The sequence below is a fragment of the Trachypithecus francoisi genome, unplaced genomic scaffold, assembly GCF_009764315.1.
Source record: "Trachypithecus francoisi isolate TF-2019V2 unplaced genomic scaffold, Tfra_2.0 Lachesis_group16, whole genome shotgun sequence".
Taxonomy (NCBI): domain Eukaryota; kingdom Metazoa; phylum Chordata; class Mammalia; order Primates; family Cercopithecidae; genus Trachypithecus; species Trachypithecus francoisi.
Genome location: NW_022681461.1, coordinates 80,562,524 through 80,580,601, shown reverse-complemented (window position 1 = coordinate 80,580,601; position 18,078 = coordinate 80,562,524). Strand labels below are relative to the sequence as shown.

The 18,078-nt window shown below is 35.5% G+C and overlaps 1 protein-coding gene across 10 annotated transcripts in view; it reads left to right on the top strand.

Moving 5' to 3' along the window:
- The window catches only part of FKTN (fukutin), a 93,403-nt gene that overhangs the window by 42,227 nt on the left and 33,098 nt on the right, over nt 1-18,078 (top strand). For 8 of the 10 annotated variants that reach the window (XM_033237911.1, XM_033237909.1, XM_033237907.1 and 5 more), the window contains 2 exons: nt 1,854-1,987; nt 3,542-3,669. In XM_033237911.1, coding sequence (XP_033093802.1) covers nt 1,854-1,987; nt 3,542-3,669 — 262 coding nt within the window. Of the gene's footprint in view, nt 1-1,853; nt 1,988-3,512; nt 3,670-6,640; nt 6,813-18,078 lie in introns of those variants that run through there. The other 2 variants (XR_004443631.1, XM_033237912.1) reach the window with 2 other exon arrangements.

The following is an 18,078-nucleotide window of genomic DNA, read 5'->3' as shown; positions in this document are numbered from 1 at the left end:
TTTAACACTTCTGAATTATTTCTGGAATTTACCATTTAATATCTTCAGACTGTGGTTGACCACAGGTAACTGAAACTGCTAAAAGCGAAACCACGGATATGGGGGGACTACTATAGTTGATTCTCGGATGATCCTTAAATTAGCATTTTATTATTTCTATCCCAAAGATGGTTTATTGCCTTTTTTAATAATTATAAAAAACCCTCTATTTCGTTACTTCTATACCATACAAACAGCTTGCATTGCACCAAATGTTTCTAATGAAAGGAACATTGAAGGGAGTGTCGTAAGGTCTTCCATCAACCTTTCCTAGGTCGTTGGTAGTATCACTAACTAGACATCACTGTTCATCTGACATGGACATACAGACTTTTCTTAAGCAAGTTGCTATTAGAATCTGTGAATGATTTCTGGATCTCTGTCCACTGTCCATTAAATCAAACTTATTTGGAATTTAGAATTATTTAGAATCTTCAATTTTGTTTTGTTTTTATTTGTTGTCTCTTGATTATCATGATAGTTAATTATAGCTGTATTTTCTTTTTCTTTATAATAACTGTATCTGTACAGAAGTTAATTCAACTCCTGCCTTTATAGGGATAGGGTTGCCATCCAATTTATTGTTCAATTCAAGAGTCTTAGAGTGAAAGGAAGCACCATTAATAATTATGTTGGTACAACAGACATAAACTGGAATATATGGTTATCCTGTCTACTAGCCTTTGTTGAAAATTTACATGGTTATTCTTTCCAAGTAGCTTACCACTAGAATAAGCCAAAAAAAAAAAAAAAGGTACATCTCACACATCTACGTGATATTTGCTTTAAAGTTTAAATTTTTAGAAACAGGATTGTTTTACAATGTGTGTCATCAAAGACACTTCATAGTCATTTGACATGATTTGTTTTGAGTTTTCAGTCTCATGATTTTCTTGACTTAAGGGCACTTATGAGGGAGTTGTATTAGATGATATTTAAGAAAACTTCTATTTTTAATTGTTTATAATTCTTTAATAGAATTATTTTAGAATTCCAAACAATATTAACCAATAGCAATGCCTATAAGGATAATCGTAATCATTTATTTACTTTTGAAAGAATTGGAATGAAATGGATTAGAAAGATCATAGGGGAGACCCAGGAGTCCTTAATAATATTAAGGTATATGTTTTATTTCTTCAGAACAGTGCTATAGCAACGAATTGAGAGCACATACATGGTAAACACTGAGAAATATCATTTGGCAGTGTGTTGAAAATTGAAGCTGCTACTGCTTTTTTTTTTCCATATGGCCAATCAGGTGGTCACTGTTGAGAGCTGTTAAGTTCTACAAATTATTCGTTAAGAAAAATATATTGATTAAGCAAAAGAAATATTTTTTTGCATATTTTAACAGCCCCCTCTATCACTAGAGATTAATGATTAAACATTCTCATCAGCAAGTTAGTATTATTAAAGCTAATGGTTTATTCAGAAACTAAAATATATCATGAAAGTTTTTGAGAAAGCTGAGAGTGCTCAGACAGTAAAAATAGATACGTAGATAGCCAGAAGGTTCAGGTGACTGCTCAAACAAAGTCATTTAGTTTGAGATTTAATTTTTAAAAATAATTTTGGCAAAGCACCTTCAGTCTAATCCTGGGAAATAAAATCCATTCTGTAGCCCCAGCCACTCGAGAGGCCAAAGCAGGAGGGTCATGTGAGCCAGGAGTTTCTGTACAGCCTGGGCAATATAGTGAGGCTCTGTCTCTTTAAAAAAAAAAAAAAAAATCCTTGTTACAAATATAATTTGTTATAATAACTAATTTTTTCCAAACCTAAATTTTGTTAAAAAAATTTAATCTTCTTTTTAGGATGGTATCGACAATGCAACATTATTCCTTATAGCAAAGATGTTGACCTAGGAATTTTTATACGAGATTACAAATCTGATATTATTTTAGCATTTCAGGAGGCAGGACTTCCGCTCAAACACAAATTTGGGAAGGTCAGTAACAAAAGTCGGCGTCATTTCATAAATAACGTATCTCAATTGTAAAGTTTATATTAAGCAACTCAGATATGGGTAAGAATGCTACATACATAATTTTATCACTCAGTATTGACTAGGATGAGTTCAGCAGAAGCCTGTTACCACTTGTAATTTCTGCAGTATCTAGGTAAAAGCAAGAAAATCTGACTTTCTATTGGGTTGGTGCAAAAGTAATTGTGGTTTTTGCCATTACTTTTGCAGCAACTAATAATAATGAGAAAAGAAGGATTTTGAACTCTTATAGGTGAATGTATTGCTATTATATTAGGCAACAATGTAATATAAAATCAATATAATATATAATATACAATTAATATAATAAGTAAAAATCCCACCCACCGTACCTGGAGTTACATTATTTCTCATGAGTCATTTAATTTACGGATGTCATTATCAACATAAAATATCCCATTGATTGCTAAGGGATAGAAATATAGAATCATTTCAAATAAGTACTTCAATTTCTTGTTTATCTTATATGTCCTAGGCTACAGCAGTTTGCTCAGACGTCAAACAGGGATAGGTCATTGTGGCCTACATGAAATCTCCCTCTAGACAATTTGATTCCTATGCCCTAAGCCCATGATCTCTTGCAATCATTTTGTTCTTAATTTGCTTGTCCCCTCGGAGGTGTTATCCTACAAGCAAGTAAAAATATGTTTAGTCATTAGAAAATTATTTTTTCCATCATAAATATTTTATTTCACTAAAAAATATAAATAAAATATTTTACTGAGGTCAAAGTCAAATAATAGAGCTCTAGGTATTCAGCAAACATTTACCAAACGTTCACTATACGTATGGCACTGTCCTCTGCACCTGGGACACAAAGATGAATAAATGATAGTTCTTACCCTTGAGAAGCTCACTGTCTAATTGAGAGGGGGAAAGACTACATACATAATTATTCAGTGATGAGTGCTGTGGCAGACATATGTACCAAGTCCAATGGGAACGTAATTATTTGTATGATAAGTTTTCTTTAGGGAAATGTTCTCAGAATTATTTACATCTTTTACCTTGACTTTTATTTTTTTTCTTTTTTCCATGTGTGTAGTATAATGATCTAAACTATTTATGTATGTGGCTATGAGGAATACCACTTAAGTACTTATTGATTGATTGTTATGAGAGACTTATTTCCTGATAGTTTTATTTGGTTATTAAAGGAAATAATATTTATTTGATACTTTTCCTTTTTTAATCAGAAATCTGCTCTGGAATAGGATGTTTCTATTTTTTTCTGCAGTGATAATTACGATAAATCATTTACTCTGAGTTATCATCAATTATAAGAAACAACATTATTTTAGATGCAGTTAAGAAATTAAATGATATGTTACTGATGCACCCCAGTTTCAGAGGTGCTTTAACTTGAAAAAATGTGCATCTTAGAGTGAATAATCTATGTATGTAAAACTTAAGAATCTCTTTTTCTTTTTAAAAAAAGGTTTTTGAAAATGTATTTCCTTTGTTTCAGTGTGTGAAGGTTTCCATCTTCCCCATTAGGTAGAAGACAGCTTGGAACTATCCTTCCAGGAAAAAGACGATGTAAAACTTGACATTTTTTTCTTCTATGAAGAAACTGATCACGTATGGAACGGAGGCACTCAGGCCAAAACAGGAAAAAAATTCAAGTATGAATCAAATAAGTACTTATAAAGGCACTACAGAAATAATTTCAGGAGGTAGAAATAAAGAAGTAACTGAAAATGAAAAGAAAACCAAAAACCTTTTTCAGGACTCCATTACTAGCTAACACTTTTCTTACCCATAGAGTGCAGTTATGCCTGTGAAGTGAAAATACCTAGAAGGACAGTTTGTGAGGAGGAAGTGTCCCTGGGTTTGTCAGTCCAAGTTGATGATACAGCTGGTCTATTCTCAGTTCTGAGAGAGAGAATGAGAATGGGAACCTGAAGAGCATGGGTCTTTGAGTCAGGCTGACCTGGGAAAACTTAGCTCCACCCTAATTTGTGGCCTTCAGCTTTTCTGAACAGTAATCATTTTATCTATTACATTGAGTAATTCTACTGTGTGTCAGGCACTATTCTGAACATTTTACATCTATTAACCCATCTAATCCTCATAACAACCTTCAGAGGTAGATATTCTGAAGCCAGTGTGATTGCTGTTGAATCTCAGCTCTTTATTTTACCAGCTGTATTACTTTGAGCAAGTTACTTAACCTCTCTGCCTAAGTTTCCTCAGCTGTAAAATGGAAATTATGTAGAAATTGCCATATAGAGTGGTTTTAAGGATTAAAAGAATTAATACACAAAAAGAGCTTTGAGGAGTGTCAGGATGTCCTGGGTGCTAAGTAATTATTACCTGCTGTTACTAATACAACTATAGTTGTGATAGTAGTAGTAGTAGTAGTAGTAGTAGTAGTAGCAGCAGCAAAGAAAACTATTTCTCTTTTTAGTCTCATGAGAAATTTACAGATTAGAGACCTGTATAATCATCTCAATATTAAACTGTTATGTCTATTCTGAGAGAACTTCTATGAGAAGGTCACCTTTTTTCTAAGAAAAGTAATTTCTAGAGCCAGTATTAGAATACTATTATTCTTAAATTTATTTCTAAGGCTTGAATTTTTTCTCTCACTGACATGATCCGAAACCTGCAAACCTCAAAAGAACTGTTCATTTCCAACTACTACATTTCTGGAGAGAAAAAGCTTCTTTCATTCTGCTTTAACAGCTCTTTATAGTAGCAGTGTTTGGGAAGTGTGAAGTGTTCTGATTATTTAACAAGAGAAATGAGCAGTGATAGAACTGTCTGGACAGATGGTGTGAGTCCCAGATTTTCTATCATATTACTGTGACCTTAAAAGGCAGAGAAAAGAACAGGAGATGGCTGAGTAGAGTAGTTTCTTTGGAAGATTCCCCTAGCCATATGCCATTTTTATTCTTTTCAGCACTATTTAAGAAAGTGTAGTATTTTTAACACTACTATTCCTTGGGGATGAAGAAAAACAAAATGTTTAAAGCTAGTCAAAGGGTCTTTTTAATGGATTTTAAGTTTTTGAATACATTATATATTACATAGTTAAAACATTCAAAGAATGTAGAGGATATGTGTGAAAAGTAAACCTTTCTCCATCCTCTGCCCCTCCTTTTCCTGTTTTTAGTTGCCCTTTCCAGAGATAAACATAATCACTCATTTCTTATGTATCCTTTCAGAGACAAACATATGCTTGTATACATATAGTATTTATGTTCATCTCTCCCCCTTTATGCAAATAGTATTATAGTATATTACACACTGTCTGTACTTTTCCTCACATATCTACATATCTTGAAAAATGTTCCAAATGAGTATGTATAGAAATAGCTGCATTTTATTCCATTGTATGACAATACCATAATTTATTCAACCCATTCCCTATTGATGAATATTTAGGGTATTTCCAGTAGTTTGCTGTGACCCTCAGTTCTGCAATCACTATCTCTGTCCATCTGTCTTTTTGCATATGTGTGAAACCCTGTGTAGGATAAAGTATTAGACTCAAATTTTGGGGCTAAAGGGAATATAAGCATATTTCAATTTTGATAGATATTGCCAAATTGCCCTCCAAAGAAGTTTCCCCGATTTATATTCTCAACAACATAGTTTGAGATTATGGGTTTATTTTTTTTAAACTGCACCATCTATAAAGAGAGTTAAATTTGCTCAATATTTGCCACTAATCAGTAACTAATCAATTATTTGTAATCAGTAACTAAATCTACCATACATCAAATATAGTTGGGAGCACATTAGAATTACTGTGAAACTAGTCAGTGTAATGTATCATCTCACCTTCTCCAAAGGTCTTTTTGTCTCTATAATAACCTATTTTTTATTTTATATATAGTTCATTCTGAGAAAAGCTTAATAATGTAGAATGCTTACTATTTTTTGAAAGGCAGAAGAGGAACTCAAGAAGGAAGAAAAAAGATTTTCTTCTAAACTACACTGCAGGACTACCAAATGATATCTTTGGTCCTAAGATTTAACAATATATTAACAGTAATAATAAAGATATCGCTACCAGGATATCTGCTGGCTATCAGGCACTATGATAAGTAGTTCATATATATATATATATATTCTGGTTAATCCTCATACTATCCCTGTGGGTTCGGTATTCTCACCTCCAGTTAGACATTAGGAAACGAAAGCTCAGAGTGAAGTAACTTACTCGAGGCTTTTGGCTGTTAATGGCAAGACCAAGATTTAATGCCAGACCTGTTTGACCCTTAAGCCTAAATGCTTTCTTCTTAGAGTTAATAGGTTAAGTGAATGAGTACATCTAATGCATTTAGAACAGTATCTGGCACATTGTAAGTATTGTATAAGTAGTAGCTACTGTCAGTACTGTGTTATTATGACTATTACTGTTACTATTATTACCATGCTGCACTGGCATAAGGTATAGTACCTTCAGCACAGTGGTAAATTGGATTAGTAATTTTCTAGGCAGGCATTTTCTTCCCCCATCTCATGATACTCATTCCGTCTTTAGTTCTCGGTCTTTTCACTTCTTTATAGGAAGCCCTTCTTTTACTTGAAATCCAAATTCCATTTAAAAATATTGACCGGATTCTTTATTCTGTTTTTCTCCAGCATCCAAATCTGCCAGTAATAAAAGTGACGAATATAATAACTATGCCTCCAGAATGTGAAGTTTTTATTCCTCAACTTCACATTTCCTAAAGATGCTGCCTAGATTTATTTGATTTTTCTTTCTTTCCCATTTTGAATCAACTGGAATGGGTAGAAACCAGAAGTTTGAAAGGTAATAATAATAGTTAACTGTATTGAATACTTACTATGAGCCAAGCACTATGCCAAGCTTTTATATGTGTTATCTTATTTAATCCTCACAATAAGTTTGTAAAGGAGATTTTATCATAATCACCTTTATTTTATGGATGAGCAAATTAAGGCAGACCTGGGTCAGACCTAGGTATGTATCACTTCAGAGCCCATGTTCTTACCAGTACACTATGTAATGTCACCATGATCTCTATCATGTTGTTGATACCCCCTCCATGAAAACATTATCAGGGTCATATAGCTACTGCTACATCCTCTAATAGGAAATCTACTCCTTGGGCTAGTAGTGGGTTCCTTATACCTTTTGATAGTTGCAGCTTCTGCTTATTGGATAGATCTTCAGAAAATTCACATTCATCCTCTGTGGACCACACTCCCATCCAAGTGTAGATCCTATGTAATTTATCACTTCATTTCTGTAAAGTGTATTTACTAACTGCTATGTGCTAAGGATACTGATGTGACTCATAGTTTCTGCTCTTAAGGATCTCATGATCTAGGCCATGAAACATGTTAAAGTACTGTGATAGCAGTACTGTAATCAAATATGTATAATCTATAGTGTTTTTTGTTTGTTTGTTTGTTTGTTTTGAGACGGAGTCTCACTCTGTCACCCAGGCTGGAGTGCAGTGGCGCGATCTGGGCTCACTGCAAGCTCCGCCTCCTGGGTTCACGCCATTCTCCTGCCCCAGCCTCCCGAGTAGCTGGGACTACAGGCGCCTGCCACCATGTCCAGCTAATTTTGTGTATTTTTAGTAGAGACGGGGTTTCACTGTGTTAGCCAGGATGGTCTTGATCTCCTGACCTTGTGATCCACCCGCCTCGGCCTCCCAAACTGCTGGGATTACAGGCGTGAGCCACCGCGCCCAGCCTAATCTATAGTTGAAGTACCGAATCAGCCATATCTAAAAACAATGGCAAAGAAGTGTGGCTTAAAAGTAGAGAAATTTGTTAGGTAGACTTAGGAGAAATGTGGAAAAAGTCCTAAAAATAGGTTTATTTAACTATTTTTAAATTAGTTTATTTCTATTTTTTAATTTAAAAAATTCTGTGGACATCTGTATACATAAAGTAAAAACTTTATTAAGGGGTTGTTTTTCCTTCAATAGATACCCAAAGGTAGAATTATTAAGTCAAAAGATATGAGCCTTTTAAAGAGTTTTGATACATATTGCCAGGTTGCATTCCTAAAAAGTTATACAAATTTTTATACAGTCACCAACATAAATGAACATGCTTAGTTTGCTATATCATACTGAGTCTTGCATTGTACTTACAGTCATTCATGACTCCCCTGATAGTTTCTTTGAGTAACTTTTTTTTCCACTTTCTTTTTATTATCCCAAGGTATCTTCTATCATAAAACCAGGTCAGTCATTAATAGCAAGTTACCTACAATTACTACCTTTCTGGCCAGGCACAGTGGCTCATGCCTTTAATCCCAGCACTTTGGGAGGACAAAATGAGAGAATTGCTTGAGCCCAGGAGTTTGAGACCAGCTTGGGCAACAAAATAAACCCTGTCTTTATATAAAAATTTTTTAAAAATTACCCAGGCGTGGTGGCATGTGCCTGTGGTCCCAACTACATGGGAAGCTGAGATGGGAGGATTGCCTGAGCCCAGGAAATCTAGGCTGTAGTGAGCCACATTTGCACTACCGTACTCCAGCCTAGGTGACAGAGCAAAACCAGGGAAAAAAAAAAAAAAGGAAAGAAAAAAAGGATCATTTCTTTAACTATTCCTAACATCAAGTGGCTTTTAGTATACATCTAACCCCCTCCCTGTCATCCTAGTCTCCCTTTCAAAATCCAGCTTTAAAATATTACAGTGCATTTTGAATGTCTTATTATAGATGTTTGTTAGACACTTATTATGTAGAGACTTTTATATTTAAGCTTTATACAAGTGTGATTTTAGCTGAGTGAGCCCCGGAATTACAAGACCTGAATTCAAATCTGAGTTCTATTTTTTTGTGTCGTATAACCTTCCGAGCTTCAGATTTCTCCTCTGTAAAATGGGAATAACACTGTGGGCTTCACAGGGCATAATGCTTAGATTAAATAATGTGTAGTTACCCGATTCAGTGCTTGGCATATAATAGATTCACAGCTGTTTGCTAATTCTAAATTAGGCAGGCAGAGCATAGAAGTCTCATTAGGAAGATTCTTTGCTAGGTAGCAATTAGAAAAAAAAAAAAATCACATAGTGAATTAAAGCCTACCAAATGTTACAAAGATGAATATAAACTTGTATTCCATATAACTGCAGAGAGATATAGTTTATAGGAAAAAAAACATGTAAAGAGTACTGATTCTATGGAAGTTTTCTCTGAAAGTGAGGGTTGAGTCAGCAAAATTTGAATGAATATTGTTGAATGGGGAATTGCTCTTAAGTTAGATTTGGTTGTCTCTAGGAAAAGAGACTTAGGGCCATGTAAAGATGATATTGGGCAATGTTGGTAAACTGCTTAATTGCCAGAAGGTCTTGTTGTTTGGTGGGGTTTTTGACTGGATGTAATAAAGAATCTCTCTCATAAGGCTTTTGGTGGAGAATGTAGTAAGACATAAGTCCTATTGAGGAATATTGTTCCTTAATATTCCAGCATGGAAAGCTGGTATAGTGAGGAAGACTTGGGTGGTTGAGGACTTATGCTAAACAGGAGGTGACTGGAAGAAATGGTAAAGGACTTAGCACCATGCCCGGCTATGAACAGGGGGAGTCCAAGAAAACTAAATGTCCAAAATAACATATAAGTTTATAATCTTAGAGCTAGAGAAAAATTAGGAAATAGTGGATTATTATGTTTTTAATTGAAGTGTAACATACATACAGAAAACTATACAAAGCAAATGTATACCTCCAAGAATTATCGAATGAACAAATGTGTGACCAGCACCCAAAAAAAAATAGGTGTTTGTCAGTACCCCAGAAACCCACATCATTTTCCCTCACGATCATAGCTTCTGTTTCCCACAAGGTAACAGCGATGCTAACTTCTGATATTACAGTTTAGTTTTACCTATTTTTTTATTTGATATAAAATAAATGATATGTTGCTGGCTTCTTTTCATTCAACATTGTATTTATGAGAACCATCCATATTTTTGCATGTTGTAGCTCTTCAGTCATTTTCTTTGCTGTGTAGTAGTTAATTGTATGAATATATCACAAATATTTATTAAGTCCACTAACCCAAATATTAGTTGGATATTTGGGCTGTTTTCAATTTGGGGCTATTACAGGTGATGCTGTAGTGAACATTTCTGTACGTGTCTTTTAGTGCCCTGGTACATATTTATCTTAGTTTGCTCAGGCTGCTATAACAAAATACCGTAAACTGGGTGACTCATAAACAACAGAAATTTATTTCTCAGGGTTCTGGATGATGGGAAGTCCAAGGTAAAGGTACCAGCATGGTCAGGTTCTGGTGAAGGCCCTCCTCCTGGTTGCAGACTGCTGACTTCTCATCACATGGTGAAAGGAGCAAGCAAGCTCCCTTGGGCCTCTTTTATAAAGGTTCCATTCATGAGCGTTTCACCCTCATGACCTAATCACCTCCCAGAGGTCTTACCTCTTAATACTGTCACCTCGGAAGTTTGGATTCAGCGTATGAATTTTGAGGAGACATAAACATTCAAACCACAGCAATGTTTTTCTATTGGATTTACACATACAGTGTGGGATTGCTTGGTCATAGGGTATTCATATGTTCAATTTCAGCATATTGTTTACAAATAGTTTTCTAAAGTGATTCCGAGTTACATTCCAGTATGTTATAGATCTTTCCATTGCCCCACATTTGTACCAACACTTGGCATGTCAGACTTCTTAATTTGTAACCATTTTGGTAGATGTGTAGTGTTACCACATTTTAGTTTAGATTTCCATTTCCCTGACTTAATGAAGGCAAGTTCATGTTTACTGACCATTTGGATATCCTCTTTTGTGAGTTACCTGCTGAGTGTCTTGTCAGGTTTTTTTGTCTATTTGAGTTTTCTGTCTTTTTCTTACTTGGAAATATCTTCTCCCAATTTGTGCCTTTCTTCTTTCTTCTTTTTTTTTTTTTTTTTTTGAGACAGAGTTGTCACCCAGGCTGGAGTGCAGTGGTGTGATCTCAGCTCACTGCAACCTCCATCTCCCAGGTTCAAGCAGTTCTCATGCCTCAGCCTCCCGAGTAGCTGGAATTACAGGCACTTTCCATCACACCTGGCTATTTTTATATTTTTAATAGAGATGGGGTTTCACCATGTTGCCCAGGCACCCCTGACCTCAGGTGCCTCCTCGGCCTCCTAAAGTGATTGGATTACAGGCATGAGCTGCTGTGCCAGCCCTTCTTTACTCTCTTAATAGTGATTTTTGGTCAATAAAAAGTTATTTTAATGTAGTTCAGTTTATCTATTATGGCTAGTAGTATCATGTCCTGTTTAAGAAATCTTTCCCTATCTCAAGATAATGAAGCTATTCCTCTTATAAAACTATCTTCTAGAAACTTTATTGTTCTATGTGTAATATGAAGTAAAGATCAACTTTAGACTCTATACTTTATTTGGATTCACTGGCTTTTCTACTAATGTGCTTTTTCTGTTCTAAGATCTAATCCAGGATACCACATTGCATTTAGACACTCCACCTTTTGAAAGTTTTTTTTGGTCCAAGATTTTAAGCTTGTCACTGGTAATACTAGATTACCATACATCATCGCATGTTGTGTTGCTCTCTGTTTGAACTAGCTTCTTGGTACCTCTATCTGGAAATAATCTTCTCTTCCTCTGCATTTCTATAGATTTTCTTTTTCTTTATCTCTCTCATGCTTTATTGGAGTACTTTTGCTAATTTGTCTGTCCTTTCTACGTGATAGATAAAATCAGGCCTGGTACATGTTTGGCTAAGTGAGACCTGAGCCCTACATGAAACTAAGTCAGATCCTCTAAGTGTAGTCTACACTGTTTTGTTAAGATGATGGGGTGACACTAGGTTGATGACTTGATCCAACCTAACACTGTTGGAGAATTAAAACCATAGAGTTAAGTTAGGCTAGTCGTTTTCAATCATTCTGCTTCACAAGAAGTTAAAGACTAGAGGTAGTTGTTGAATCCTCACTCATTGTCTGTCTCAGCTTCACAGATTGATAGTGTGCTCCTACAGTTGTAACTCCAAGAAACGCATTTGTCTTTTTAGTACTTACAGCTGTGAAGCTAAAGGCAAATTTGAATAATTTCTTTAAATGAGTGTATTTAAAACATTGACTTTTCTAAGAATGATCTCATATTTTCTGCTCTGTTTGTGCCTTTATATTTTACAACATACAGATTATGTCTTAGGTCTCCTTAATTATACCTCCAAACCTCTAGTAAGTAGCAGGTGCAAAATTGAGGAATTGAGGAAAGAACTTTGAATGCATGTTATATGGGAATACTTATACAATATGTAGAAGTGGCAGTTATTTATATAGCAAGCTTTGTTTATTTTTAATTAGAGAAGATTGCCTCCAGATGAATAAACAGCAAATCTTTCATTATGTGAAGTAAATTATATTTTTTAAAACTGTTGTATAGTTTGCTGTTTGAACATAATTCTATAAGATATTATATAGGTTAGTATTCTAAGAGAAATAAAAGCATGTTTTCAGTAAAAGACTTGTACAACAAATGTTTATAGCAGTCTCACTCGTACTAGCAAGAAATGGAAGCAACCCAAATGCCCATCTTCTGGTGACTAGTTATAAAATTATGATACATTCAAACAATGGACTAGCACTGAGCGATGAATAGCAATGAAATACTGATAAATGTAGTAACATGGATGAATTTCTAAAACATGATGCTAAGTGAAAGAAGTCAGATAGGAAGAGTATATACTATGTATTTGCTGTTATTTTTGAAATTGCACAGGAAAAACCAATCAAGAGTGTAATAAGATTAGTGGTTGCCTAGGGCCAGGGTGGGTTGATTGCTTGACTGCCAAGGGGCACAGGGAACTTTGGACGGGCGCTTGGTAGAAATGTTCTATATCTTGATTATTGTGGTTACACAGGTATACACATTTGTCAAAACTCATCACTTAAGATGGATGTATTTCATTATAGTTAAGTTATAACTTAACTCAAAAGCAGTTACCTCAAAATAAGTTACCTTAAAAGTTTAAGACTGGGCACAGTAACCCATCAGCATTTGGGGAAGACCCGGTGAGAGGATCACTTGAGCCCAGGAGTTCAAGATAAGCCTGGGCAACATAGGGAGACCCCATCTCTACAAAAAAAGTAAAAACTAAACTTAAAAAAGGTTAAAACGATAAAAAACGGTTTGTGACTTAGAAGACTGATGCTAAGAGAAAAAAGATATGAGATCACATGTTGAAACTGAGGGATATATGCAACCAAAAGCAATGAATTTGATCAGGGCAGACCTAATTGCAATGATAAACTTTGAGACTTTCACGTATGATTAAACAAATTGGGTAATCTGATAGTAAAAAAGCCTTTTGTATTGAGTATGAAAATTGAAATTATAATTTAATTCTTTTAAAAATTATCCATTATATACAAGGAGAAATCCTGTAAAAACTGTCTGAAGGAAAGCAAGCACAACTGGAGTCTAACTGGTTGTTGAAGTGCTATAGATCTAGTTTTGGGAAGTTATGCAGTTATCTAGAGCTATAGAGTTTTTGGAAGTTACGTAATTATGTCCCAAGGCTTTGTCCTCGGGCATTGAGGAAAACGTTAGTACTTATTTTATATTGATAGTTTTTAATGTAGTCATTATGTATATACATTCAGGTATTAAATTATATCAGTCCTTACAGGGTTTAATTTGTCTACTCCTTCTCCTTGATAAAATAAATGTGTTCTTGTTTCTCCTGTGGCACAGATGAGTACTAGTTTGTCACTGGAGCTGTGGTCTTATGGGGATTGCATAGTAAAGTTAATAATAGGATAAATGGAATCACTCAATGTACAGTCAAAGTCAGTAGGAACATGAGGTTTAAGAGGTAGAATTTTACTTTATAAAACATGTATATTCCTTACCTCCCATATATAATATGATAAAAGTTTAGGATGGGGGTGGAGAATGGGATTAATGAAGATCTCAGAGAGACTGTAACCCAGCATAGGCTCTGAAAAGTGTGTTAGCAATTCCTCACACTCCTTTTGCTTTTGTTAACTATGGTGGGATTGTGCCAAGTTTAGTAAAAGAGGTGGCTAAAGAAAATACTGGGCAGCATACTGTAACCTTGGTTTTCAAGAGTTGAGTCTGATTCTTAGATGACTATTTAAGGGCAGCATTGGTGGTAATGACTTACAATTAATATGACACAGTCATTTTCCCTTTGCCACACTTCCTTTGCTCCAAACACAAAGCACTGATGAATATATCTAAAAGACAGAGGTGAGCTAAAAAAAAAAAAAAAACAGAGTAAATGATGAAAAGTGATATTTAAAGATAATTTACAAATTAAAGACTGACAAGGAGGATAAATAATAAATCCAAGATACTTCTTAAGAAAACCGATATCAAAACAGAAAAATTTTACAGGATACCAGAGAAAATGGGTTGCTCACAAATGAGTAGCAAGTATACCTTAGCAACAATAGAAGTCAGAAGATAATGCAGTAACATCTTCCAAAAGCTGAGGAGAAATATTTGTCAACTTAGAATGTTATGTGTAATTAAAACTAACATTCAAGAATGACATCAAAGTAGAGACATTTACATTTATAGAAAGACTAAAAGTTTATGCCTTACAGATCTACACTTAGAGACATATGAAAGAACCCAGAAGGAAGACATGATATATATGAAACGATGGTGAACAGAAAAATTCATTAAAAGGTCAGTGAATTTGTTAACCATTGCCTATAAAAAATAATGGCAATTATTATATTAAAAAGAGAAAGGAAGCCAGGCACAGAAAGACAAACATCACATATTCTCACTTATATGTGGCATCTAAAAGCAATTTGAACTCATGCATATAGTGAGTAGAAGGATGAGGCTGGGCACAGTGGCCCATACCTGTAATCCCACCACTTTAGAAGACCGAGGTGGCCGGATCACTTGAGGCCAGGAATTCAAGACCAACTTGGCCAACATTGTGAAACCCCATCTCTAATCTAAGTACAAAAATTAACCAGGGATGGTGGCACATGCCTGTAATCCCAGCTACTTGGGAGGCTGAGGCATGAGAATCATTTGAACTCGGGAGTCAGAGGTTGCAGTGAGCTGAGATCACACCACTGCACTCTAGCCTGAGCAACAGGCACAAGACTCTGTCCCCCTGCCCCCCCCCCAAAAAAGGGGGAGGCGCGGTGGCTCACGCCTGTGATCCCAGCACTTTGGGAAGCCGAGGCAGGCAGATCACCTGAGGTCAGGAGTTCAAGACCAGCCTGGCCAACATGGTGAAACCCCGTCTCTACTAAAAATAAATAAAAAATTAGCCAGGTGTGGTGGCACACACTTGTAGTCCCAGCTACTCGGGAGGCTGAGGCAGGAGAATTGCTTGAACCTGGGAGGCGGAAATTGCAGTGAGCCGAGATCGCACCACTGTACTCCAGCCTAGGCAACAGGGTGACACTCCATCTCATAAGAGAGAGAGAGAGTAGAAGGATGGTTACCAGAGGCTGAGAAGGGGTCTGGGGGAAGGTGGGGATGGTTGATGGGTGCAAAAAGAAAATAGTTATAAAGAATGAATAAGACCGACTATTTGATAGCATAAAAGGGTGACTGTAGTTATAATAACTTATTTGTATATTTAAAAATAACTAAAAGAGTATAATTGATTGTAACACAAAGGATAAATGCTTGAGAGGATGGATGCCCCATTCTCCATGATGTGATTATTATGCATTGCATGCTTGTATCAAAACAGTTCATATATTCCATAAATATATACACTTACTATGTGCCTGCAAAAATTAGAAATCAAAAAAAGAGAAAGGTCAGAGAACTCTTAACATAATAAGCTGGGGAAGAGGTGATATATCAGTGTTTAAGGAGTAAAGTATACTTAGTTTAATGTTTAGAAAGCGGGTAGAGATTCTGCAAAAATTTACTTTTTAATAGAGAATGTTATAGTGAAGTAATTATGTTTTAGAATAAACAGTCACTAGGATAGAAATATTACCTAAAACTTCCAAACAAACAGAACAAAAGGGAATATATAAACTTTATCAATCCAAGTGAATGTTTCAGATGTGGAGGAGGGGGTCAAAGAAAAAGAATGGTAAATTGAAACTGTGAAAATAATCATACTATGTTGACAGTAGTCAATACCGTTAACAGTACTTACTATGTCTTAAACACTGTTCCGGGCACTTTACATTTATTAATTCATTCTGTACTAACATCTCTCTGAGGCGTAGGTACTATTATTATCCTCATTTTATAAATGACAAAATTAAGGCTAAAAAAGATTGATGAGGTCATACAATTAATAATTGATGAAGCCAGGACTTGAGCCCAGGCAGGCTGACTCTAGAGTTCAAAATAAGTTCAACAGACAGTTTATCACAGTAAATATAAATAAATACATAAATGGATTAACCTAACCTATAAAACGACAAAGATTATCAAATGAGAAAGCAAAATTTAGGTATATAATGCTTGCAAGAGGCACATTCCAAGCAAAGTCACACGGAAAGGTTGAAAATAGGTGCCACAAAGCACCGTGGCACACATATACCTATGTTCGAAACCTGCACATCCTGCACATGTACCCCAGAACTTGGGGGGCGGGGTGGGAAGTGGGGGGACCAAAAAAGAGAGAGAAAAGTTGAATTCCAGGTGGATCGCATTCCTTTAAAAGGTCACCACCACTCGACTGCCAAGCTGAGCTCTAAAACTGGTATTATAATAGTATCAGACAGAATAGAATTTTAGAGGGGAAACATTAAAGGATTAGAAGGCTCATTACAGAATCTCTCAAAGAAACAGTCTACCAAGAATAAATAATATTTGTGAGTTTACATGACTAACACTATGGCCTTTAAAAATACAAATTAAAAAACTGATGAAATTCTAATGAACATTTAACATGTCCACAACTGCGGTGGGAGATTCTTATATGCTTTTATTTTTTAAACTGCCAAAGACCAGGCATAGTGGCTCATGTCTGTCATCCTAGCACTTTGGGAAGCTGAGGTGGGAGGGTTACTTGAAGCCAGAAGTTTGATACCAGCTTGGGCAACATAGTAAGACCTCATTTCTACAGAAAACATTTTTTTAAAAATTAACTGGGCATTGTGGCATGCACCTGTAGTCCCAGCTACTCAGCATGCTGAAGTGGGAGGTTCACTTGAGCTTAGGAGCTTGAAGTTATAATGAACTGTAATTGCACACTGTACTTCAGCCTGGCTGACACAGCAAAACCCTGTCTCAAAATAAAACTGCTGATTTAAACAAAGAAGAACTTAGTAAAAATATTGAAGATTTGAACAAAATTAACAGGCTTGATCTATTTGACATATATAAAGTCTTCATCCAGTAAGTAGTGAATACATCTTCTTATCAGCTATAAACAGAGCATTTACAAAAGTTGATTATATGCTAGATCATAAAGGCAATTTTAAGAAGTTTCAAAACCTTAATAAGATTTTTCTTGTGTATGTATAATTCTCCATATTAATGGATTAAAGGAAAAAAAAACTACATGGTAGATAGCATTTATGACCACAATGGAATTAAATTAGAAATTGGCAATTAAAAGACATCTTTAAAATGTGTGAAAACTTTAAAACATCCTCCTTAATAACTCGTGAATTAAAAAGGAAATCATAATAGAAATTATCAAATATTTAGGACTTAAAGATGATGGATGTACTACATGTTAAAAATTATAGGCTGAGGCCAGGCACAGTGGCTCATGCCTGTAATCCCAGCGCTTTGGGAGGCAAAGGTGGGCAAATCACAAGGCCAGGAGTCTAAGACCAGCCTAGCTAACATGGCAAAACCCCATCTCTACTAAAAATAAAAAAATTAGCAGGGTGTGATGGCACGTACCTGTAATCCCAGCTACTTGGGAGGCTGAGGCACGAGAATGGCTCAAGCCCGGGAAGCAGAGGTTGCAGTGAGCCGAGATTGAGCCATTACACTCCAGCCTGGGCGACAGAGGAAAACTCTGTCTCAAAAATAAAAAACAAAACATTATAGGCTCTTGTTTAGGGGTAGAAATAAGTGTATTGCCTTAAAAACATTAAGTATGAAAAAGTAGATTTAAAAACAAGCATTCAG